Genomic DNA, 25044 nt, shown 5'->3' on the forward strand with positions numbered 1-25044 from the left:
TAATTAGAAGTCTTCCATGTGAGGAAATGGAATACCTGGAGTTTCATATAATTACCTACACGATCCTCATGAGCGTCCCCAATTTGGAAAGTTGCTGCTGTAACTGTAAATTCATACATTTTTCATAACTATTAATTGTTGCTGACACAACCAACAGTAAATCACAAACTATGCTTTTATATCACAGCTGTCAGGACATTTTATTGTGGACTGCTCTGTCTAACCATATCACTTTAATCAGTCTATCTTTTTCCCAGGTAGCTAGGTAATGGTAAAAACACATTTATGGTACCAGAATTTACTGTTGTCAGATAAATTATTACACAGAGAAAATCACTAAATCACCAATAGATATGCAAAATATGCACATAGCTAGACTGATTCAGTTGTTGATTTCTTAATGCGTTTCAGCACTGGTTTTCTTCACTCACCTGCAGAGACCTGTGGAGACCAGCACATAGGCTGCAGGCCCGGATGTACTGTCTACATGGGCTGTCTCTCACCCTTTGTTGCTTGTCATGTGTTTCTTTGGTGCATTATGTGTTTTTTCATGTGCTATGTGCAGAGGTGTTTTTTTCTGTTCTCAAACTGATCTCCCTGTTGGAGCTCAGTCTGGGGGGAGTTATTTTTTCTCCTTATCTTTCCTCATGTGGTGCATTTTCCATGTTATACCTCTCTGACCTGTCTTCCCCATGTGATGTTTTTGTGTATTGCATGTATGGTCGAAGGTTACGATGGCGCTGCCATTGCGTGCAATAGGTCGGCAGCCTTAACATGAAATTTCCCCTTGTGGGACTAATAAAGGTATATCAAATATCACTCACTATGGGTTTATAAACCATTCTGCATTTAATCATTAGTTATTATTGATCTCTGACTCTCTTCCATATTATGTCTTTGTCCTGTCCTCCTAACCTCACCCCCAACCGGTCATGGCCGATGGGCACGTCTCCATGAACCTGGTTCTGCTGGAGGTTTCTTTGTGTTAAAAGGGAGTTTTTCCTTCCCACTGTCGCCAAAGTGCTTGCTCATAGGGGGTCATATGATTGTTGGGGTTTTCACCATTTTCTCTGTATTATTTTATCTTACAATATAAAGCACCTTGAGGTAACTGTTGTTGTGATTTGGCACCATATAAATAAAACTGAACTGAATAATAATGTAAAACTGCTTTTTTGCCCTGGGCAACACTTCTTTGCACATAAATCTCTTAAGAGGTCAAGCAGGGTTATTTTCCTTAAGAACGTCAGGAACCGAGGTGTGTTAATTAAACGAAACTAATAATAAAACTTTAAAATGCATTCTGGTCTCCCACTGCAGACCAGGTTATAAAGACTTACATGTAAGAACAATTGGGCGGCACAGTGGTGTGATGATTAACACTTTGACCTCACACCAAGAGAGTCCTTGCTTTGAAATTGCCAGCTGGCTGGGGCCTTTTTCTGTCATGTTTGGCCACTCCCTGTTCTCTCCATGTACTCCAGCTTCTACTCATGGTCCAAAGACATCCATGTCAGGTTAACTGGTGATTCTAAACTGGCCATATGTGTGAATGGTTGTCTGTGTCACCCTTTGACAGCTAGGATAGGCTCCAGCCCCACTGCAGCTGTGAAATGGAAAAAGAGAGTTTCAAGATAAATCTGAACAAGCAGCTAAAGAATGCATTCTCACATTAGAATGGTTTTTTTTTTTTTTTTTGCTACCATTACATTAGATCTTAATCACATTATATATTTCTCTTCATTCTTATTGCTCCAGTCTGTGCTCCTTTGTGTAGGCTTCATAAATCAAACTTGTTATCAAAGACCTGAATGGTGTACATTTGTCATGCTTTTGGAGGCATTTCTCATCAGTTTTCAAAGGCAAAACTATGAAATGTACACTGCAGGAGAAGATCCCTGAGAAACACCTTGTTAGTCTCATCCTGAAAACAAGAGCTTTGCACTTAGGTAATACTTACTGTAATTGGCAACACTGCAGCAGAAGGTACGTAAAAGATACCACAGAGATAATGGAACTCTTTTCAATGTTGCTTGTAGCAAGGACAGGTTGGAGGAACAAGCAGGTGAAATCTGCACTTCTCCTGCTAATTCACATCCTAATGTTAATGTTTGCACCAGTATCCACAATACATTGTCAAGAATGACTACTGATTTAAGTTCCGTAACTAATCTTGGTTGATAGCAGTTTTCTCTGCTGCATGGTAGATCAACACAAGAATAAAGCCAGATTTTATACACCAGGCTTATTTTATACATATCAGCAAATGTTTAACACGGAGGCGTCAGATGTGCCTATCTCATCTGCCTTAATCACAGGGTGATGGTGCAAAACTGTCCAGAGATCTTGAGTTTTGTTGGTGTTTTGTTGGTGTTGGGAAAGGTAAAAACCTGCATAAATGCATAAAATCTGCATAAATATAGAAATATACCCGAGTCACTTATGTAACAGATTGAGTTTTGAAGTCACTTGATTTGCAAAATGGAGCTCTACGTATTTTATATTATATATCGACTCTTTGGCCACTTTGTTTGGTAGTTGTTGCACCAAGTCACTGCATTTAGACATTGAATTGGAAAGAAAATATAACTGAGTGTCTTTCAACATGACATGGCTATTGGTGCCACACAGGCTGGTCGTTAACTGGGATTTTCTCATACAACAACCTAATGACCAAAAAAGAAAAATATATGAGTGAGCTGCATTTCTTTGGGGGGATTTTTTTTGTGTTGATGCCAGAGGTCAGAGGAGAATGGTCACAGATGAAATAATGAGTGTTGATTTGTACTGCAGTATTTGGATTGTATGCTGAGAATTTGGTTTTAGTCATTTGGTTCAGTTATTCTTACCATTTTTATTTGTATGAACTTTGTGTTTCTTCTTTCACTTGTGTTTATTTAAATGATCTGTGTTTTCAAAGATTCCAAAGTGGGTGAATAGTCAATATGCTTCATTTCATTTTCTGCCCACTGTTGAGTGCTTTAATTACATAAGATATTTCAGCTGACATCAGAAATGTAACACTGAAAACTTGAAGTGTTTAATATCCAGCATTTTGCTCATGTGTTCTCCAGTATGTGGGCTTTTACAACATGTTTGGGTAGGCAGGCTATAATCTGAAAACAAAAAACTCTTCTTTTAATGATGTATAGAATTGCTTTGGAAGTTCAAAGTTAAGTAGAATATGTGTAAAAATGACATATTTATCTGAATGTCATGAATGTCTGACTAGTGGTTTATCATTGAAAAACTGTCATTATTGGCAGCTTCTTGAGACACTCAAGAAGACAGAATGTATTGTATTTAGTTTCATATGTAAAGCTTAGTTGAGTATGTTCCACAGTAAGAATTGTGTGGGAGGTGTGAAGGTTTAAAAATAAGCTGTGTTTTCTAACTAAACGGCTAAATTGAAACTGTTAGAATCTCTATAAAAATGAGTCGTTCATTTGCTAATGTAAAGTTAAACTGGAAGATTGAATTCTATTTTCCAAAATTGTATTTAATGTTTTTTTTTTTGGTTTTCTTTAATTAAACAGGTACTGGTATGCCATCTGGACCACCTGCCTTTCCAGTCTTCATTTCCTTCATAGCCACCTTTATTTCCCTCCTTACTAATTGGCTGCACTTCATTATTCACAAGTTTCCTTCTATTCATGCTCCTCTCTCATTGTCTTCATTCACCAGCTGCTCAAACTACTCCTTTTATCTTCTCAGCACATTAACACGTTAGGAGATGTTTGTCTCTGTCCTTAATCATTCTAACCTGCTGCACATTCTTTCCATTTTGGTCTCTCTCCCTGGCCAACAAGTTGTTTTCTCCTTCTTTAGTGTCCAGCCTCACATACAACTCAATATGAGCCTTTTCCTTTGCTACTTCCCTCTTTGCTCTATGCCTCCCAGTATTCCTGTAGACTTTCTTCATCTCCTTGACCATCCCACTTTTTTATTTATTATCATATTCCTATCCATTATTCCTATTCCACCAAACACCTTCTTGGCAGTTTCCCTCACTTGAGCTGTTTTCACCAACCACCCAGAGTTTTACACTTTATTCTTAACACCATACCTATCAAACACCTCCTTGTCACCTACATGTCTACTGAAATTCACTCCAGTCACCAGTCTCTCTTCCTGGGGACAATCTCTACCACTTCACCCAACTTCCATCAGAATTCCTCCTTTTCTTCTGACATCCAGCCTTTACTATCTCCCTTCAACAATCAGCATCAAACCTTGGGTTACCAGCTACAAACTCATTATCCTGTGTAACCTTCACCTCAACAACACAATTAACATACTCTTTCTTTAAGGTTACTCCTACTGCATTTTGCTTCTTGTGCTTCCTACCATTGTAGAACAATTTGAATCCAATTCCAGTGCTCCTGGCTTGGCTTGCCTTCCACCTGGTCAACTACACACACGATATACCTCTACCTTTCTTCTCTCCATCATATTAGCCAGCTCTCTTGCTTTACCAGGCATAGTGACTACATTTAAAGTCCCCACTCTCACAGCTACACTCCTCCGAATAGCCCGCTCCTCTTTGACTGCTAATGATGGAATTACAATGATATTGGTACAGATTGTCAATTTCTTATATTGTAACATTATCAACTGAATGATAACAAAGTTTGTTTTGTTTTTGTTTGTTTTTTTTGGGGGGGGGGGGTTAATTAAGATTTACTGCAAAAAAAAAAAAAAAAGACATTTTAAAGGAGAAAAATGCTCCACTCTTTGAAATTGTGAGGCATTTATTTTTTCATTTAGTTTTTATTTAATTTTCAGTTCTGGACACGACAGCATGACCGCATGTACAATACAACACTGAACAAAGAGTTTTCTAGAGCAATTTCAACACATAAACACACTTTTCTAACTTTCCAAGCTATTAACATTTCCCATTCTGCACATCCCTCCTCTCCTGCTTCCCGTTGAACATGTTTCTGCTAAGGGGACCTATTACTCTAATTACCAATCTTTTTTTGTTATCCTCATGCACAGATATAGCTTTGCATTATCCAAGCTAGATTGTGGGGCATTTTATCTCATGTTTTTTTATGCCTTATGCTTTCCCAGTTTCCTCTGATTGGCCAGCTTTCAAAGGCAGCATCCAGTGCTTTGTAAACATCCTTCTTGTTCCATTTGGTGGTCAGCTGCCAATTTTTTTAATATAAATTATTCATTTTCTCTTCAGTTTGCAGCTTGAGCATTCTGCTTTCAGCGATTAATTTTATGTATGTTTACCTCAGTTTTTAACCCTTTGCTACACATGAACAACAACCATTAATACATTACACATATGACATAAAGTAAGGCAAAGAATAACAGATCCCCTTTCATTCTTAGCAGGTAGCTGAACTTCTGCATTCATCAACTATCTCCGACCATCTCATACCGTTGTTTCCCTGAAGGATCAGCTTTACATTATAGCATTCTTGCTAGCTATTAGCAAGGTTTTCACCAAACATTTGTGTTTTCTCTATGTGTCACCTTCTAAACAGCTGGTTATATATTATACATGTAAAGCTTTAGTTTAGTTAAACATGAGAATGGTTGACCTCTAAGGTGCCGCAAAGCCTCTAAAACTGCTGCTGAGTCGCTACAGTAGCTGCTTTTGATTTGGTGAGTTAGAAAGAGAAACTAGCTAGATATTCCCAACCCAACTGTTGCAGTTTGTGCTGCAGAGATTTCAGGCAGATTCACATTTTCTGATATGCACTCACCACCAGTCCTCAAACAAGCAGAATAAGTGAATAAACAGTCCTCACCTCTTTCATTAAAGCTCTCACATTAGTAAGTGTATGAAGAGATATGGATTTTTGGGGCCATTTATTGTACACTTTGAGGTTTTTAATTACATAGAAAGATTAAAAACTTGTGTTCCTTTCTCCTTTCTGTAGTATAAGAAAGTGTAGTGGGGAAAACATTTACCCGGTTTATCCGAAACAACACAATAATTAATTAATGATCAATTATGTCATCCTAAGGGGAAAAAACAATATTTTACTTCATTTCCATTAAAACTTTTACTTGTGGCCAAATATGGTAGTTCTCATTCAAAAGCCATAATATGAAGTGGAAGAAAATCATAAATAAATAGATTAGTGATAAAATAGCATTAATATTAATGATAAGATCAATGATTAATTAATACAACAATAAAATGATAATAATACTGGCACCAGAGAAAGAGATGCCCTGAATGACTGAAGACGAACAAAAATGGAACCAAAATCCTTCCATATGCTGTAGGTTAGCAGGTCTTCATTATTTAGCAGTCTGTCTCCATCAAAACGTTCACCTTAAGTAAACTCTGAACATAAAGACAGTATAATATGTACACAGAATTTATATTTCAACAGTTTTCCCACTAAAATGTCCGTCCCAGCTAGCGAACAAACAAAGCCACACAAAGAGCACAGGCACTTGATGTTCTTTTCAGGATGCAACAAAGCAGATGCTGCCAGTTAAACTGGAGTAAAAGAATGTCACCAAAAAAGAAACTTCACATTCTGCAACCATGCACGAAGAATTTAAAGAAGACCTTTGAAAAAGGCCTCTAAACAAGGGCATGAATATTACTCAGCACATGACTCACACCATAATAAGAGTGACAAACAGAAGATTAAACAGGGAAAAAATAAAACAGATGGCACATACACTGTAACCACAGCCACTGATGCGACCACCCGGCCCTCCTCGAGGCTTAGCAGGTGCCGGTGGTGCTTACAGTGGTGTAGCTGAACTTGGACATTGAGGTCGCCATCGATGCGCCCATGGAGGTGGCGTTAATGCCGTCTTCCCCACCTTCCCTCCCGCTGCACCAACAGCACTTGCGGCAGAGACGGTTGCGACCGCAGCAGGCAAAAGTGGACAGCAGAGCCTTGCGAAAACGTGTGTTCATGAAGCAGTAAATGATGGGGTTGACACAGGCCGATGTGTAGGACAGGAGGTGGATGAAAGAGATGGGTGCTCCCGAGAGGGCTTTGGTGACAGACTTCATGTCAAAGGCTTTCCAGGTATTGACTGTGAACAAGGGCATCCAGCAGATGAAGAAGAGTGCTACGATCACCATCAGCATGCGGATGACGCGCCTCTTAGCCTGCAGCTTAGCCTCGGAGGTGTTGCTGCGGGCGCGCTCAGTCTTGACCTGCACGGTGCTAGATGAGGCAGAGAGGGTGGGAAGCTCGACAGAAGAGGAGGGCTTTTTGGATACCTGGATGTAGCAGCCATCATCATCGTCATTCGGCCCTGTCAAAGGTCTTTCTACACCATTTTTCTGGGCTGTAGAAGTACAGGGGGAAAGCGTAAGTTTGAGTAGTCTTAAATCAAGTGTCATTAACAGAAACAGGTAACACATGATTACAATACATCTTGGCTTCCTCCAGCTGACACGGCTGCAGACAGTTAGAAACACCCCTCCTTCCCTCACTAACAACTGAAGTGGTTAAATTTCATAACACTGAACAAACCCTTTAGGAGGAATTTCAGGGGTCAATAAAGCTCCTGTTTCAACAACACTGAAGTATTAAACAGTTATCATAAATGCTATCGTGGCCAGCACACATTAACATTACCTGTTTAGCTATTAGCAATTACCCGGTAGCCACATTAGTTACATGTTATCATAAACATAGTGGCTAGCAGACTGTAATTAGATAGGAGATGAATAATTAATGCAGGCTGTATGTGTCACAGATGAGTTATTGAGCCCTGACAAAATGGATTACGAACCCATGGAAAACCAGAGCATTCTCATTCCCAATGTAACACACGATCCAGCCGTGTATTCCAGCCCTAACCCAAACCTTAACCCTAACCTTAACCATATCAGATAATGTTTTCCAAAGTGATTCATGATGAATCTACACGTGTTCATTCCAAACGGTTCTCATGTTTTCGAAAAGCGTAACATACCGACATTTTGCCAGAGTTTGGAGAATTAATTTCACTATTTGTTTATTCGTAGGTTCTAAAATATATTCTACCTCATGATCTTTAATGAAATAATATAAGTAATTTGTAAAATGAATAAAATTGTGGCTAGGATAGGCTCCACCCCTCCCTGCAACCCTGAATTGAATAAGTGGAAGAGAATGGATGGATGGATGAAATAAAATTTCTAAACTTAATCTTAAATACTTATTTTGTTAAATCTTACCCTCAAACACTCTCCGTATATATAACCCATGTGAACAAGAACTAGTCAACGGCGGGGATGACGAACACCCTTTTAACAGGAAGAAACGTCAGACACAAACCAGCCTTTCCTCTGCTCTTAATCATGGATTAGCAGGTGTGTTTGGGTTTACTTCACATGCAGTGTTGGGTGTAACGTTTCCAAAGTTAAGCATTAATGACATTAGATTTCTCAGTAATGTAACAATGTAACAAATTGCTTGGAGCACTTTAGCCTTCATTTCTGCTTGTTCACACTTCTACAGTGGAAACAATGTGGCGATGGCTTTGAAAGGTTCATTTCCATTCTTACACTCTTTCACCTTTTAAGAACACGTGAATGAAACCGATTTAAACAAAAAGACTGTGATGCCAACCAAAATGTAAAACCTGATTTGCAGCGCACCATCTGCTAGTGTCTGAAAATTGCATATTTATCCTGTAGCTTAAAATAACCCTAACCCAACTCTACACGATTAAACACCATGTGGAATTCCATGCAAGGATGGACGTTTATTTTGCTACGATCTATTTTCTAATTTTACTTTAGTAATAAATTACCATCACTACTGAATTCTGTTTCACATGTTCTCCACCTTGATGAATCACACTCAAGACTGGACTCCATGGAAACTGGTGCTGCTGATACACACAGTTATAGCAGCAGTTATAATTGACCTAAAGTGACCGTATTTCAGCTATAACAGATATATTTTTTTCTGTTTCTGTTTAAATGGAAAATATCAAGACAACAACTTGAGTGGTTCCAAGGACAGTGGAGTATATTTTTGGATGGAACAGGTGCAGAACCTCCAGGTAGCAACAAAATATGTCATTCTCTGCTTGAGGCAGATTACACAAATGTCCCTTTGTATGTGTGTAGAAATATTTATTTGCTGCTGTTGCCTGGAAATGACAGTGTGGTATCTAAGTGCATAACAATAAAACTCAAATAGGCACATGTTTATTTTCACAATAGCATATGTCTTATATTTACTAGCCATTTATAGTCGGGGAACATTTACTGACCCTTCTGATCATTTCCTGCCTTCCACATGAAATTTACGGCAGCCCCATTTGGGTCTGGAGAAAGTGATTTTTCATCTTCACTACAAGTTAAATCAATGCAAACAACAATCCTTTCACAATTGGATTAAATGTATAATGGATCTCACCGGTGGCCTCCTTGCTCTGGCCCAGCTCAAACTGAATGCCCCGGTAGAGCTCTCTGGAGATCAGACCGTAGGCTATGCTCATCACCACTCCCGGGATAAAGAACAGAATGAGCAGCAGCAGCACGTACCTGAAAACAGCCAGAATGGAATAAGAAGGGTGTAAAAATCACAGATTTGCAACTAAATCAGTCCTCAAAGCTGCAGAAAACAAGCTGAAAAATTTGCTTTTGAGCGTAACAGTTTTTCTCTTTGCCTCTGTATTGCCATGCACATCCAGGAGATGGGCTAAAGGCCCTACAGATGCTTGACTCCTCCGAACAGTTATCTTTACCCCCTTTGCTTCTTAGCAAAGTGTACTGCAGCATCTCAGGTCAGTTCTGCAGCTCCTCTCAGCAGACCATCACCCCCCTCAGCACCCCGCAGTGTAACCCACCTTTACACTCTGGTTTTTTGAGCTGTTTACCTCTGGGGATCCTCTTGATGCTGCAGCGTTTGCATATATCACCAGTACTTTTTTTATAATGCCGCAGCCTTATTGGAAGACCAGAACAACAGTATGAAGTTTTAACTTACTTACTGTAAATGAAGACCAACTTGCATAATAATTACTACAAATTCTTTCCTTAAACACCTTTTTAAGATAGGCTCAAATGCATGACACGACAGGGCTTTGCACCATGCTTTTTTGGTGCCAAAAAAATTCAGTGTCAATATCCCAACATATGTAGATTAGAAGATCATAGTGTAGAGAGTACTGTTTTTGTTTTGTCATCAATTAGTACAAGTTTGAGGATCTTAAGACATGTCTGAAAAACACTGGAAAAATACAATCCTTAGTTTGATAAGTTGGCGTTGAAGAGTCCTGTCCATACAGGACTATGTCATCTGCATAAAAATGTATTTTAAATGTTTAGTTTTGCTTTACTTACAAAAAGACTATGATCACATCTCACCCAGCAAAAACTTGTTCAAAAGACAGTTTTCTCAGTTTCTCAACATTTTCTACAGGTAAAAGCCAAAATATCAAATATTATAAAAGTTATAAAACTATCCATCCATTCTTAAGGCCATGGGTGGTGTCCACAACATTGTCAACCACTATATACTGCCAGGTATAAAATATAGCACATTTGGGTTAAATCTTTTTTGTAGCTCCAGCACTGTGAAAAGATATTTGCCTGCTTCTTTATTTCTTAGATTTTTGCACATTTGCCACACTAAAATATAAATCATTTCCAAAGCATCTCAATCTGATTTGACTCTGACTTTGACTAGGCCACTTCAAAACCTTCATTTTGTTTTTCAAACCATTCACACCATTGCTGGTGTATTTCAGATCATTGTCCCACTGCATAACACAAGTGTACTTGAGCTTCAGGGCATGAACTGATGGCTCAGTATTCTCCTTCAGGAGAATCATTTATATCATTGGCTGTGTCCGAATTCAGGGGAAGGATGCTTAAAATGCCATATTTGGAGGCAATGACGTCACAGCGACGCGACGAGGACTGTCCGAATTCAAAGAGCACTCAAAATGTGGCGACAAATGTGTCCTACTTTTCCGCGAATTTGAGGGTTAGTCGTGTCCGAATTCAGGGGAAGGATGCGCCAATGCCATATTTGGAGGCAATGACGTCACGGCGACCCGACGAAGGCTGTCCGAATTCAAAGAGCACTCAAAATGTGGCAACAAATGCGTCCTACTTTGCCCTGAATTCTAAGGATGGTCCGATGTATCCTTCATGTCCTACTATATCCCAGGATTCATTATGGGTCATAGAGGAGATTTGTTTCTGATAACGATGGTGGTCAAGCAGGAGAGGAAAACACTTTCAAATGTAAGTATATGAAAATCTGGTTGTACAAAAGTTAAATTGTTATAGCGGTCGTTTTGTTAAGCTTTGGGCATCTGCATAGACATGTTTCTTTTCTTTAAAATAACCATAAACCAGCTTGTAAAGGGGGTCCCGTGATTTTTCATGTATTGCCGCTTACATACAGCTAATTTTGATTTTTTCGAAATGGTGATATGTTGTGGGGAACAAAGACCAAACGGCTTAATTTATTAAAACGAGGAGAAAACGATCACCTCTTCACTGGGGTGAAGAATTGGGCCGCTACGGCGTGGATGTACAAGAATAAATCAATGTACACATCGTATTCATATGAGTACGGTCCTATTAACCCTCACGCTGTACAGCAGCGGTCCCCGACCTTTTTGAGCCACAGACCGGTTTATGTCAGACACGGAGCCTTTAAGGTATCGCGGATAAATACAACCACATAAAATGATCCGACCAAGACAAAAACTGTGGTATTTTGTAAATATAATAATAAACGTGAATGTACTGTGTAATTGTGTAACTTTATTAGCAGTGTCCTCCTGAAAATGCGCCAATATTGACAGTAACATCCTCCTCTCTGCCGCTTAATGCTCTCTGGTCGCTATGGTAACGTGTAAATATTTCTTTCAAAATAAAACACACAATTACAACAAGGGAAAGACTCAGGGAAACCGAGTTAACATAAAACCCCTGAAAACCATAAATTTCACACGGAGCCTTAACTCGTGTGGCCGTTTTCAGCAGCGGTCCGTGAGTACCAAACAACTCACGGACCGCTGCTGTACAGAACCTGTGATGTCCAGACGGTGTTCCTCTGGTGTTCTGCTGTGAAAACCTTTGGGCTTAGGGATTAACATAGTTGCCACGGTGTCCTTTCTTCTCTTATTTGTTGTGTGCGATCAGGACAATTCTGAGAAGATGGGCCTGCAGGGAAAGTCACCCCTTGCAGGCCAGAAGACATGAGATCACTTTAAAAAAAATACAAAGTACGTATGTGTTTTATCAAGAAGATAATTCTCAAGAACACAAGTTAATAAATGTGCAATTACTAAGAGTTGTTGTGGCGTTTTTATTTGCCTGCTGTCATTTTTGATTTCCTCTGCCTTTAGGATTGCAAGTATCCAGGCTCAGGAGAGGGGGTCAGTGGGAAGCCCACTGCTGCTACTTGGCCCTGGTTTGCCCTCATGGATGAGGTGATAGGACAGATGCCTTCCATTAAGCCTCCTGTCCTAATTTCCTCTCTCTCTGAGGACACTCCAGGGCCGAGCGCAGCAGTGGGTCACCAAAACGACAGCGATGACGAAGCGGCTCAGCCACCTACGACAGGGAGAAAGAGGAAACGAGACAGGGATGATGAGCTGCTAGAGCTCATCAGAGAGGACATGAGGCAGCAAAGAGAGGCTGAGGAGAGGAGAGGAGAGCAGGGAGAGGACGGACAGACTGGCCGTTTATCAATGCCCAATGCACAGAAAGATGCGTACTCGCGTTCTCGGTGAGTACGTACTCGCCGAGAACGCACGCGAGTACGTACCGCCGAGAACGCGACACGGACTCGTGGGCGTTTCTCAATTCTCGGCACGTGACACAGACTCGTGATTTGTACAGTCGGAACACCTGCGTGCGTGATGATGTCACAGGTCCGGAGTTTTTACTGCCGTCCCCTCCTAATTTAACTGTGAGTAACATGTTATGAAGCTTAACTGTAATCACAGCCAAACCGGTTTACTCAGGAACAAATAAAACACTGAAATAAACCAAACATTAACATTTAGAAGTGATCTAAGTGACTTATATATCATTTTTAACCTCAGTAGTGAAACCTCTATTAATAAAAATAGTGTACATGTACATACGTGTACATACCTTAATAAAAACAAGCAGGTGAGATGTTAGAACGCTTTTATTTCTATTCTAGTGGACACTCAATACTATAGACAGCTGCTGGAGTTTCTTTAACCTGAGTAGTGAGAAGACCGCGAGCGGGGGGTGAAAACGATGTGCCGGGAGTCCGCTGTTGAGTTTTGGACGAAATGCATTCTGGGACATATAGCTGTCCCAAGTCCACACCGATGCATGCTCGATAAAACGGGCGGATCGAGAACACATCCGGGACTTTTTCGCGTTCTCGGCTTGATGCGTGCCAATTGGAACAGTACTTGGTCTCCGACTGATGACGTATCACGAGTACACGAGAACGCAAGTACGCACAAGTACGCATATTGATAAACGCCCACTGTTTTCACTTCTAGAAAGATTAGTTCCCAAATGAGTTATGTATTGAGAAATTTATTTATTTGAATATATTTGTTACATTGTTATATGTGTTGCATTAGTTTAAAGGTTTTATGTTATTAATAAATTGATTCAAACAAACAGTAACTGTCACTGAACTCAATTTGATTTACAGGCATTTGTAACACATATGAACATAACGCTAACTTTGAACAGTATTACTTGGATATTTATTTGATAGCAATAAAGTAAATAACAATAACAATTAAACAAGAATATTTCAAATACACAGTATGTAAAGATGGAAAAACAATATTTTCAGTTGTTCACACAAGATTAACCTGAGTGACCTGTTCCTGGACCGTTTCTTTAACAACTGTAATAGATTACAGGAAGTCTCTGGCAGTGTTGCTGAATCTGCCGGAGCAAGATCAGACGTGGATGAGCTGCAACTGAGACCTGCAGTTTGTCTTTTCTGGTGGGCGAGTGGAGAATCACACAGGGTGGTCTGCAAAGAGAGCTTTAGGATGCTTCCTCCCACTGTCCACTGCATCCTCCATCCACAGGGTTTGCAGGGCTGGCTCACTCATGGCTGCCACACCACTAAGATGTTTACAGAAATATGCAAGCAGGAGATGGTGGATGCTATATTATTAGTATAATACTTGTAACTCTGTAGCAGACAACAGTTTGATAAAGTGCTATGTAAAAAAACAAACAAACAAAAGATTAGATTCTATACGTTTCAAAGATATTTAGTTTATATATTTTATATGATACAGTACATGTGTAAGAATGACCGATGTTGTGGCAAAAAATGATCGTCTGCCAAAAAATGATTTCCGGTTTTTGCCCTAAACTGATTGCTCGTATTTAACCTGCTATGAATAACTTGTTGGTCTATAATACGTGAAACATGTCAAATGTGTCCCTCATTAGTGATATCAAGTCACCTGCCACCAGCAACATTCCTGTAACAAGGTAGAAGCTGCAATCAGTTTTTGGCAGTGACTTTTATATATATATATATACTATATACTATATACTATATATATACTTTATTTATCCAGTTAAAAAAAAATCTTATTGACATTAGAAATTTATTTTTTAGGAGTAATCTGGCCAAGAGGACAGCAGACAGCGCAACAAATATATCAATTGTACCTACATTATAAAGTTATAAAGATACTTGAACAACAGGTAATTGTTGTATATATAAAACCCCTTAGTAAACCATGTTCACCGAAGTCTATTTACCAACATACATAAAGATATTACACATATTACACTCGGAAACATTGGAAATCAGTTTTGGCAGGCGAACACTTTTTTGACACAACGCCAGCGATATTTCAATTATCCGTGTAATTAGCTAAGTAATTCCTAAATGCGTGTAGATTAAAGGAAATTATTTTACCTGGATATGATTGTCTCTGATGAGCCTAAGGTACAAAACGTGCGGGCGGCGACGATAAGGTTTTTCTAGCTCCTCGATAAATAAAATTGTCCAAACAACAGAGTGACATTTCTGCGTCCATTTTAAAGTTTTCGCGCTGTGGCGCTAGCGTCCGGAAAAACACACAAGTAAGGGCGGAGTTGAAGGCTAGGAGGCTGTCCACAGCCCATCTGTTATGTTGGATACTCATTGTTTGTTCAATAAAGTTTCTATGGAGAAAAAAAGGGGGCTGTCCATAGCCGCTCACTTCCTGACTACCCGTCCGTCTAAGGACACTACCTTGTGACGTAGGTAGGTAGTGTCCTTATGAGCATCCTTCCCCTGAATTCGGACACAGCCATTGTCTGATAGAGAGCACAAATCATGGTTTCATCAATTATAACTCATTTGTACCAAGTCCTGAAGTACAGTAAGAAAGCAGCCCCTGCCCACTACCACACTGCCACCACTATGTCTGACTGTTGGTGTGAGTTTTATGCCAAATGATGCAAATGTCCCAAAAAGCTCATTTTTGGTACTGTTCAATTTTTGTCTTGCCAGTCCACAGAGTATTTTCCCAGATGTTTTTTTCCCCTCAAAGATGTGTTTGGGTTCTTTTCAGTCAGCAGTGTTTTTCTCCTTAGAACCCTCCCATGGATGCCATTTTTGCTGAGATTCTTTCTTATCGTTGAATCATGACCCTAACTGAGGCAAGTGAGGCATGTAGTTCTTTGGATGTTGTTCTGAGTTCTTTTGTGACCTCCTGGATAAGTCATCAACGTGGAGTTGGAGTAATTTTGGTACACGACTCCTGGGAAGGTCGCCACTGTTTGAATTGTTTTCCATTTTTGGATCAAAGCTCTCACTGTGGTTCACTGGACTTAGAAATGCCTCACCAAAGCCTCAGAGATGTCTTTCCCTTTCCTCACTGATAGATATCAGTGGAATGCTTTTCAGTTGTTTCTTTAGGTTATGACGTGATGTGTTGCTTTTTGACATTTTTAGCGTATTTCACTTTGTTAGACAGGTTCTTTTTAAATAGTAATCGGGCCTGGGTGAGGCTAGTGAAACTGAATTAACTGGTTAATAGCAGTTAATTTATGACTTAAACAGGGAGTTAATTACTTTGCCACCAGGTTCGTTTGGATAGTTTTTCCCTTAATAAATGAAATCATAATTTAAAAACTGAATTTTGTATTTAGTCAGGCCATGTTTGTATTTAAATGTGACAAAAGGCTGCAACTACTTTTTAACACTGTTTCAACTGCTATATTTAAACATATACATAATTCAGGGTTAAATTGAGCACAGTGCCACAGTGGTTTGCCTCACAGCAACAAGAGTTCAATTCCACTATCAGGCCAGGGCTTCCTCCCACAGTCCAAAGACATGCAGTTAGTGGGGATAAGTTTATTGGAAACTCCAAATTGCCCATAGGTGTGAATGCGAGTGCGAATGGTTGTCTGTGTCTGTGTGTTAGCCCTGGATAAGCGGCAGAGAATGGATGAGCCTGTTTTGAGAGGTACTGTAGCTGTAAAGATGAGATCCAACCCGTAGATACTATAAGGATAAAAGGCTGAATTTGGTGAGTAAATCTAATCAGCATCAAACTGCCTAGTACAGTATTTTCACAAAATGAGTTTAGGCCTACTTCAATTTGTTCTGCAAGACATTTCACAAAAACATAATTCAGCAGCACAGCACGTATAGATTCAATATCTGACTTAAAAACGAATTAGGACAATGGATATGGTGAGCAGTCCTAACTTTTGAAAATAACCTCATCTTCCTCTCCTGTGCGCGACACTAAGAGTGGGAAACTCAACATTCGCTAGCAGGCACGCTGTGCAACAAACTGCACCGACACAGTTTGTATGTTTGGTCATGTTTGTCAAGCTGTTTGAAAAGTTCCAGTGGAAAGAACTTGGCACCTAAAAAAAATTAAACACTTATGCTCGCTTCTCTTCAGTAGCTCTTATCTGGATGCTGAGTATCATAGCGTGACTAAAACATTTTTTTACATTTGCATCATGAATGCGTCGCTGGGAAGAGAAGGCCAAATGAATGCACTGTAAGCAGCCTGTGGGCTAACAATGTTTTCTTATTACTGTGCAAGTGTTTCCATATCACCGCTGGAAGCAACAAGAGTCTGCAGCACAAGTAAGAATGGATTTATTCGACAGTCATTCACATTATTAACCTGTCTACAAGATTCTATTGCTCACTAATCGAAGGGGCCATGTAACACACCCAAAAAAAGATTCTAGGTCTGACCAACTGTCTCAGCCGTGGGCAAAAAGATGACAGTCAATAAAATTCTAAAAGAATTTATTGACAACTAATCAAAAGATAAAAGAGTCCAGTGCCCCATTTATCAATCAAGTAAAAACACACAGTCCGAAGGCCAGAGCCAGCTATGCCACACTATCAGTTGCACTCCACGTGTTGATTTCAACAGGGTTAGCAGTTGTCCTCTAAGACCCACCACCCTGCAAGTAGATAGCCAGTGGTCACTCCAGCCTCTGCAACTCTGCTGCCTTTAGGCTGTGGCATATAATAGGCCCTGGCCTGCACAGAGAGACAAAATGACACATTCGCTATAGATTTCATAGTGCAAAACCCATCCATCCATCCATCCATCCATCCCAAACATATCCGATTTCATCACATTACATACCTGCACAGAGAGACAAAATGACACAGCAGTGTTTGTAGTGTGGCCTATAAGTAGACCAGTGTATCAGCGCAATCAAGTACACCTGCCTCTAATTAGTCCAACTCCATTCCAGCCATTGGCTCACCAAAAATGTGACACATACACACACACACACACACACACACACAACCACTCCCAACACAGTGCAACTTCACACAATAATATGGAGCTGAATTAACACAGGCACATTAGTCTACCATGTTACAGCCAGAATGCCATTCTGGATCATTTCAGCCCAGTTTAACACTTGCTTATAATTGCAATGGGATTAAAAAGTCCCAAACACACTTATGTCTCAAGCATGTCTAATACTCAGTACCCCAGTACTGCTAAACAAAAACTAGCTGGAAAGCTGTCTTAAGTGAAGGGTAAAGTGACCTTAAACAGCTTGTTTCAGACCGTCGACGAGTCGAATGACCATTAGATAAATAAGCTACTAGTGCTGTCCGAGTAAAAGCGTGTAGTTGTAAATGAGCATTTAGCACACATCAGCTGTTTGCTGCAGTTAGATAACTTGGTCATTTGAGATTCATAGCAAGAATCTCCACTCAAACCACTGAATAACGCCAATGATTTGAATTGTGTTCTACTTTAAATCAGTGTGTGAGAGTTAAATATTAGAACTTTCTGTGTGGCTCTTATGCTGCTGATAAAAAGGCTGTAAACAATTAAACCCAGAGTGTCCGGTTTGTACGTAAATGTGCACATAACATATACAAATACAGTTAAAAGATTATCTAATTATTGGGGATGTTTTCAACCGATTTAGTCTGGGTATACGAATGTCTTCTAATCACAGACAAACAATACCAATCCCAGCTTTCTGCAGTGCTTGGATTGGTGGCACATCAAAGAAAAAGTTATGAACTGAGTGTAGAGCAAAAAAAAAGAAAAAAGCAGAGCAAAATGTTGACAGAGGAATTTCTGAGTAGTGCAAAAAGATTCAAAGGGCTTAGAGCCTCTGTCAGCTCTGTCACAGTATCTGACTGCGGAAACCCCTCCGCACATATTCTGTGTAAGTCCTTCGACGCTCTGGAGCTTTGTTTGAAAGCTGCTGAGTTTTCCCACCTGGGACTGGAAAACCAGAGACTGTATTAGTGAATCGAATGAATGAATGTGTGTATTAGAGAGAAAGGAGAAAGTGGCGTGTACAAGTAAAGCAAAAACAGAGCACGCACAAGCAAGGTAATAAAACTGGACAGATGCTGCGTAGATGCAGCCAGATCTCCCGTTTGATTGGTAGTAATGAGAGAATGCTCTTTTTAACCGCCGGTGTCTGCGGTGCACATCAGTCAGCACATAAAAGCAACAGCACACAGGAAGAGGCCATGTTTCATTCATTGTCTGATATTCTAATGTCTGCTTGGGCAACTCTGTGAACTCAGCACGTCTCATTAAAAAAAATAAAAGAAAGGCATCTATCAGCTGGCAGTTTGATACTGTGGAAGATCTGTTAGACAAAAGCTGTGTGGAAGTGATCACCCGGGAGTGTGGAAACAGCATTTAAAAACAGCAGTAGTGGATCTGCGCTTGTTTTGCCTCAAAGGGAAAACCCAGATGGGTAGAGCTGAAGCAGAGGGAAAAAACATGTTGAATATTCATAGCTACCTCTTTTCCCACATCACCTGAAAGCAACATGATTATCAAGCAGGAAAGATGCGTTTGGCTCGCATTAATCATCAAAGAAAATGATGATGCATATGTCATACATTTCCTTTGCACTTTTAATTTCCAGTCCTGTTCAGTCAGAGCTGGAAAGCACTAACTCAGCTAATAGTGCACCTGCTGGAGGGTCGCCAGAAAGCAGGAGGGTCTCTTTTAATGTTAAAGGCTTTATTATTCAGACCATAAAGTAAATGAGCAAAGCATAGCAGTTACTGTTCAGAAAATAAAACACTGATTGGATAAAGTCAGACTAGGTGTTCACAGCACCGAAAACTTGAAAGTGATACAGCAGCATGTAGTCAAGTCAAAAGTTCTCCAACCAAACTAAACGACCGACTCTATAAAGGAAGATTCCAACCTACATGTTTCAGGGTTCAGCTCGCTTGCTTTTCATTTGCTCTGCGTGGCATTTTTCTTTTCTTTTGAAACCAAAAACTCTGATGTTATAATGACAATAACCGAGGCAATTCAATATTAAAAGAAACCATTTTTCTAAAATGTAACTGCAGGTCACTCTGGTGACCCGTGTGCCCCATCTCTTGCCTAATGACAGCTGGGAAAGGTTTCAAGCAGATGAGGAATTGGTTGGATGGTTTGATGGATGGAGGTCATAATAACAGCTTGCATTAATGACTCATTCAGTTGGATTCCAGAGAAGGCAATTAGAGGCAATTTTTTAAAAAACAAAACAGATAAATTGTAAAGCTATTTGAGCCAATCCGAGACCCTGCAGTATATCCTAAAACAGATTTACAATGAAACAAAGAGCCCTTTTGAAATGTTTAAAAGTTGCATTTACAATGCAGCACACAGTCATAAATGATCAATGATTTTCAAGCTAATTTAATATTTGTGAATGATGGAAAATATAGTTTAAAAGCAAACATTTTCCCTCAAACACATTCTCGCCAGGTGATGACATGCAGGTCAACGTGATCAGAGCTGACGCTTTAGACTGTGGTGTAAGGTCACGTCTATACTGACCTTACACCAAAATGCTGAAGCCCCGAATAGATTTTTACTCATAACATGGTGTATGGATTTTCTCTGCCATCAGTTACAGTGAAATATGCTGTGTTAGGCAAAAGACACCTGCTGCAGACAGATTATCTACAGGCACAGCACCGATGATGAGGCTGATGATGATTACTGTTTTAAATGCATGAATCCTTTCAAGTAAGCACACAATATTTAGTCATATAGCACTTCACAGACAAGAGTCAAAGAGTGCTTTACAGTTTGCAGTGTTTTAAAGGTCGGAGTCACTAAAAATGTCTGGCATCATTACCATCTTGAGGGTTGTTTTTGGCAGTTTTCCCTTTGGGAATAGCCTTCAAAAATTCTTAGCATATCTCACGGCTCTTTATTTTTGCCCATTTGTATACTATAATCGATCCCACAGAGGCTGATGCTCCAGAATAACAACAATAACAAGCCAAATTTATTGCTTTTTAATTAGCACAGCAGTTTTCAGTTGTGCAATCATGATCAATTAGGCCTTTCACATAATCAAATAGCATTAGGGAACCCAATGTGTCACTGAAAAAAGGAGTGATGGGTGTTTCTAGGCCTACACAGATTAAACCATTCAGTCATTAAACCATTAATGATTTTATGATGATTGATTACATCTGTCTGTTTTCTTAGCCACTTACTCAATCCAGGGTGGTTGGGGTTGGATGGAGCTTGTCCCAGCTGTCCCTAGGCAAGACCCAGGGTACGTCCTGGTCAGGTTGCTAGTCCATCAGAGGGCCAACACAGACACAAAGAAACCATTCACGCTCACATTTACACCTACAGCTGATGTAGAATCAGCAGTTACATGGATGTCTTTGGATTGTGGGAGGAAGCATGCGGCGCAAACCCATGCAAGCGCAGGGTGAGCATGGACGCTCCACACAGAAAGGCCCGGCCAGCTGGCAGATTCAAACCCTTGCTGTGAGGCAACAGCGCGAACAACTGTTCCACTGTGTCATAATCATTATTTTCCATTCATAACAATTTTGGTCAATTTAATTTTATATTAGAGAAAAAAATATGCTTTTCTTTCAAAAATGAGGACATCTGAAAATGATCCCAAGCTTTCCAGCAGTAGTTTATGTTAACACAGATCAAAATGTGACTCTTCAAAACTCTTCAAATGGCTACAAAGGATATTTGTTCAGCTTTATTTATATCTCAGAATTTAGTGGGAGGATAAGGTCGAGAATTTAATACATCTTCAAATTGTCTCTAAGGTTGTGGATTTAAGCTGTATGGTTATGCATCTGAAAACTACTAGAAAAAAAACAGAATTAACAAATTAAATTGCAAGAGTCATCTTTACATAAAATTGTAAAATCCAGCATTTTTATTAAGTCTGAGATAGAAGCAGAGGTTGTACATAAAAAAAAAATCCACCATAATTTCACTGAGTAGGAAGTGAAGTCCTGTGGTGAAGCAGCAGAATTCATGGTACCACATTAGTCTATGTAGTTTTTGGCTCCCAGAGTGATGCCTGTGTGCAGAGCCTAACCTGGCATTGATAATGCTTTGCGTTGGTAGAATGCTAACTGGTTGAAGAAGTGCTTGAACAGGAAATGGAGTGACAGCGCACACCTTAATGAGGAAGAAGTGCAAAATGATAATAAAAATCAACATATTACACTGGCTATAGTGAAGAGCTGTCATTATTATTAACAGTTTCACGATAGAGAAGATCTGTTCCTTCGTGACTTTTATTCTGGCTGTGGCAAGAGCTAAATCAAAAGGCCAACAACAGAACAACAACAGTTTTTTTGCAGTTGCATTGAATGTTAGATAGAAAGCACTTAGGCATAGAAAAGAGTGCCTTTATGAATAACATGCTTTGAGTGCTTTAGTAGAGTAGAAATGTAATGTAATGTGAGAACCAGTCCATTTACCAATCACCTACAGTCACCTACAGATAGCTATTAAAAGGAATGTAGATGTACAACACTAACATAGGCTTCTGTTTTAGACCCAAAACTTGCACTCGTGTTCTTATCTACTGAAAATCAAAGCTCTGATTTGAATAGTTGATCAGCTGTAATTTAAATAGGATTTAGATGTATTTGAGGCCTAAATGAAAGTCTGACACTGATAATGAAAAATCGATAGAGTCAAAGACGTTCCATTCATAATGTTAGAACCATGCATTTTCCTTTTTAATGCAAAATGTTATCTGCTCAGATCAAAACATGGAGTGAATAATGAATAAGATCAGTCATCGTTTCAGAGTACTTTTTGCGACTTTGCCAGTGAACATGATGTGTAAGTGCAAATACATACTTGTCTTTGACTTTTAACCACTTCATGGCTGCTTTTGCTTTGCTGCCGTTCGCTAATGATTTCTGATCTCAGCCTAAAAATGGCTGCTTCTGTGATTAGGTGTCAATTTCATCTAGTGAAAGCTAGATGGTGTTATCTCTTAGCAAGCATTAACCCCTGACAATGAATTAAAACTTGAAATGCGCTTGTACTCTGTGACACGGGAACTTTTGACATCTGAGTTTTGATTCTCTTCTCCTTCCTCCTCCTCCTCCTCACTGAGCAGACTAATTAACTGCTCTCCCACTGCCTCGTCTTTCTCAGTGAAGCTTAAGAGCTTGATAGACAGTCAGAGAAAAGAGAATTCTTCAGTGTTCCACCACAACAGGTTGTCAAAAAGAGAGAAGTTTTGGCCATGTTCATCTTCTTCTTCACTTTAATTGCGCCATCCTGCAGAATCCAAAGTTTTCACAGACAGATCTATAAAAATCCCTCAGTAGTATATCCCAAGAGGATTTAACGTGTCTTATCTGAGGTGGTATCCATCTATTTGGTGAAGCTTTTCAACAAGAAAGCTGCTTTTACTGGCCTTTAGAGAGCTATAGATGAATTTCCTAATGTGGAGCAATCCAGACTGTAACGGCAATAATCGTTTCTCTCTTGACCTTCCCATAAGATTTGCTCTTCCCTCTTTCTCAGCAAAGAGTAGGGAAAGAAGAAATTATCACATTAATTTAAAAGGACAGTGAAATGATCACACTGAGGGTAGACACATTATCTACAGAATATCTGTGTAATAATGCAGTCGTTTCCTTTTTTTCCTAGTGCCTCCATTTATTGGTATAACCCCTGCTAAGCTACAAAAGTGATCCATCTCATGTTGGCTCTCAACGGGAACTGCCTGCTCACTAATTTTGTCTTATAAAACTTTCACCTACTGATTTCATTCATCTTTCTAACACCCACTCCATAGCTACCTTAGCAACTTCAGCCCGGGGGCTCAATTCTAAAATGACAAGAATTTAAGAGCCTTCTCTCCATCGTTAATTTTTCATCCCTCTCATATTTCTTTCTGGCCAAAGAGAAAATCCACCAAACGCTTGGACACAGCAGCATTTATAACTGTGAAACTGATCAACAAATTCATTTCATTTTAAGCACCCTCACAGTCAGTGAATCTGTTCACAGGGTTAAAGTAGATTTGTACAAAGTTACCGTGTTCAGTTTGACTTCATGTTTAAAATTGACACTTGTAGCTTGGAAGAAGAAATGTTTAAAGACAGTTAGACCTGACATTTTTTTATTTTCATTTTTATCTTTAAACAATAATGCTAAAGTACTGTCAGATTTGCAAATAAGCAACAAAAAAAAAAACAATCCAGTTAGCAAGCTAGAGGGACTTTTCAATTGTAAAGAAGTTAAAAAAAATGTAACACTGTACTTCATTGGCACCATCAAAATTTACTATGCACAACATTGACTTTGCTCATAGGAGAAGAATTGTTTGAAGATAGAAAACAGGAGTTTATAATAGAAATGTGTCTCAAGTGTTAAAAAGAATTGTTATAATAGCAAACAAGCTAACAAAGCAGCTTGTTCTATTCACACTATATAAAAGATGAATATAGCTTCCTGGTCTGAAAAGCGAAGCCAGTACAGTAATACAAAACTTCAGTCTCAAAGCTTCAGAACAGAACTTCACAAACCAGTGGGTGATGACATGTTAGCTGTTAGCTGCCTTGCTAATAGACAGTTAACAAGCTAGCTTGAAAGCGTGGCCATGATTTCTTTGTTTCTTTTTTTTGTAATTTCATTCTATTGTTATGAATTCCACAGTAGTTATAACTTTAGATGTAAGTAACACACATATGGTAAAAGCTATTTATATGAAAATATAAAAACATATTAATATGTTTTTATATTTTCATATAAATAGCTTTTACCATACTACAAAGTTATGTGATTACAAACAAAATGCAAGCAAGGAATACGAGAGACGTAAAATTTTATGGAAGTCGTTCAGAAGTAATAAATGAGAGTGAGGTCCAGTGCAATCTCTGCTAAGCACAACTAGCATATCACAAATCTAATACGGCTCTGCCCAAATAGCAAAATCACATTAAATTAATGTTGTTTTCTCATCCAAATCATCATTATGGTCAAGATCGAAATCGCAACACTAAATAAATATCAAATCAAAGTTAAAATACTGATGAAACCTGACAGTGTAATAGTAATGCCATTGGAATAATATTGATTCAAAGTTGTCCTGTTATAATTGATTGATGATGTATTTATAGTTGACCAGGTGACAGCAATGACACTGAAAAATTGTGGATTTATATTTGACCAGGAAAATTGTATTAAAATGTCATCAATTTATAGTTGAAAAGTTGTTTATTTATATGTTGATGTAAGGAAATCCCAAAAAGTTGATTCTGTTTATCTGGATGCACCGTTTTCAGTGGAAGAAACATTTCATCACTGCTTCTTGGTCACAAATGACATAATTCCACTTAATGTAAGTCA

At 39.2% G+C, this 25044-nt stretch overlaps 1 protein-coding gene and 1 long non-coding RNA gene across 2 annotated transcripts in view; both read right to left on the reverse strand.

Annotated features, from left to right (window-relative positions):
- Positions 1 to 4750: 4750 nt before the first annotated feature.
- The window catches only part of LOC116314370 (cholecystokinin receptor-like), a 114175-nt gene continuing 93881 nt past the window's right edge, over positions 4751 to 25044 (reverse strand). Inside the window, exons 4-5 of the mRNA XM_039607566.1 lie at positions 9354 to 9481; positions 4751 to 7284 (exon numbers count right to left, since the gene is read on the reverse strand). Of these exons, the coding sequence (XP_039463500.1) occupies positions 6707 to 7284; positions 9354 to 9481 (706 nt within the window). The 3' untranslated portion in view covers positions 4751 to 6706. The remainder of the gene's footprint in view (positions 7285 to 9353; positions 9482 to 25044) is intronic.
- On the reverse strand, positions 17015 to 17587 carry LOC120436505. The gene is made up of 2 exons (XR_005610506.1): positions 17542 to 17587; positions 17015 to 17432 (listed from the first exon to the last, which is right to left on the reverse strand). It is a non-coding gene; the product is annotated as an uncharacterized LOC120436505 (long non-coding RNA).

The sequence above is a fragment of the Oreochromis aureus genome, linkage group 23 (assembly GCF_013358895.1).
Source record: "Oreochromis aureus strain Israel breed Guangdong linkage group 23, ZZ_aureus, whole genome shotgun sequence".
In the NCBI taxonomy this organism is placed as follows: domain Eukaryota; kingdom Metazoa; phylum Chordata; class Actinopteri; order Cichliformes; family Cichlidae; genus Oreochromis; species Oreochromis aureus.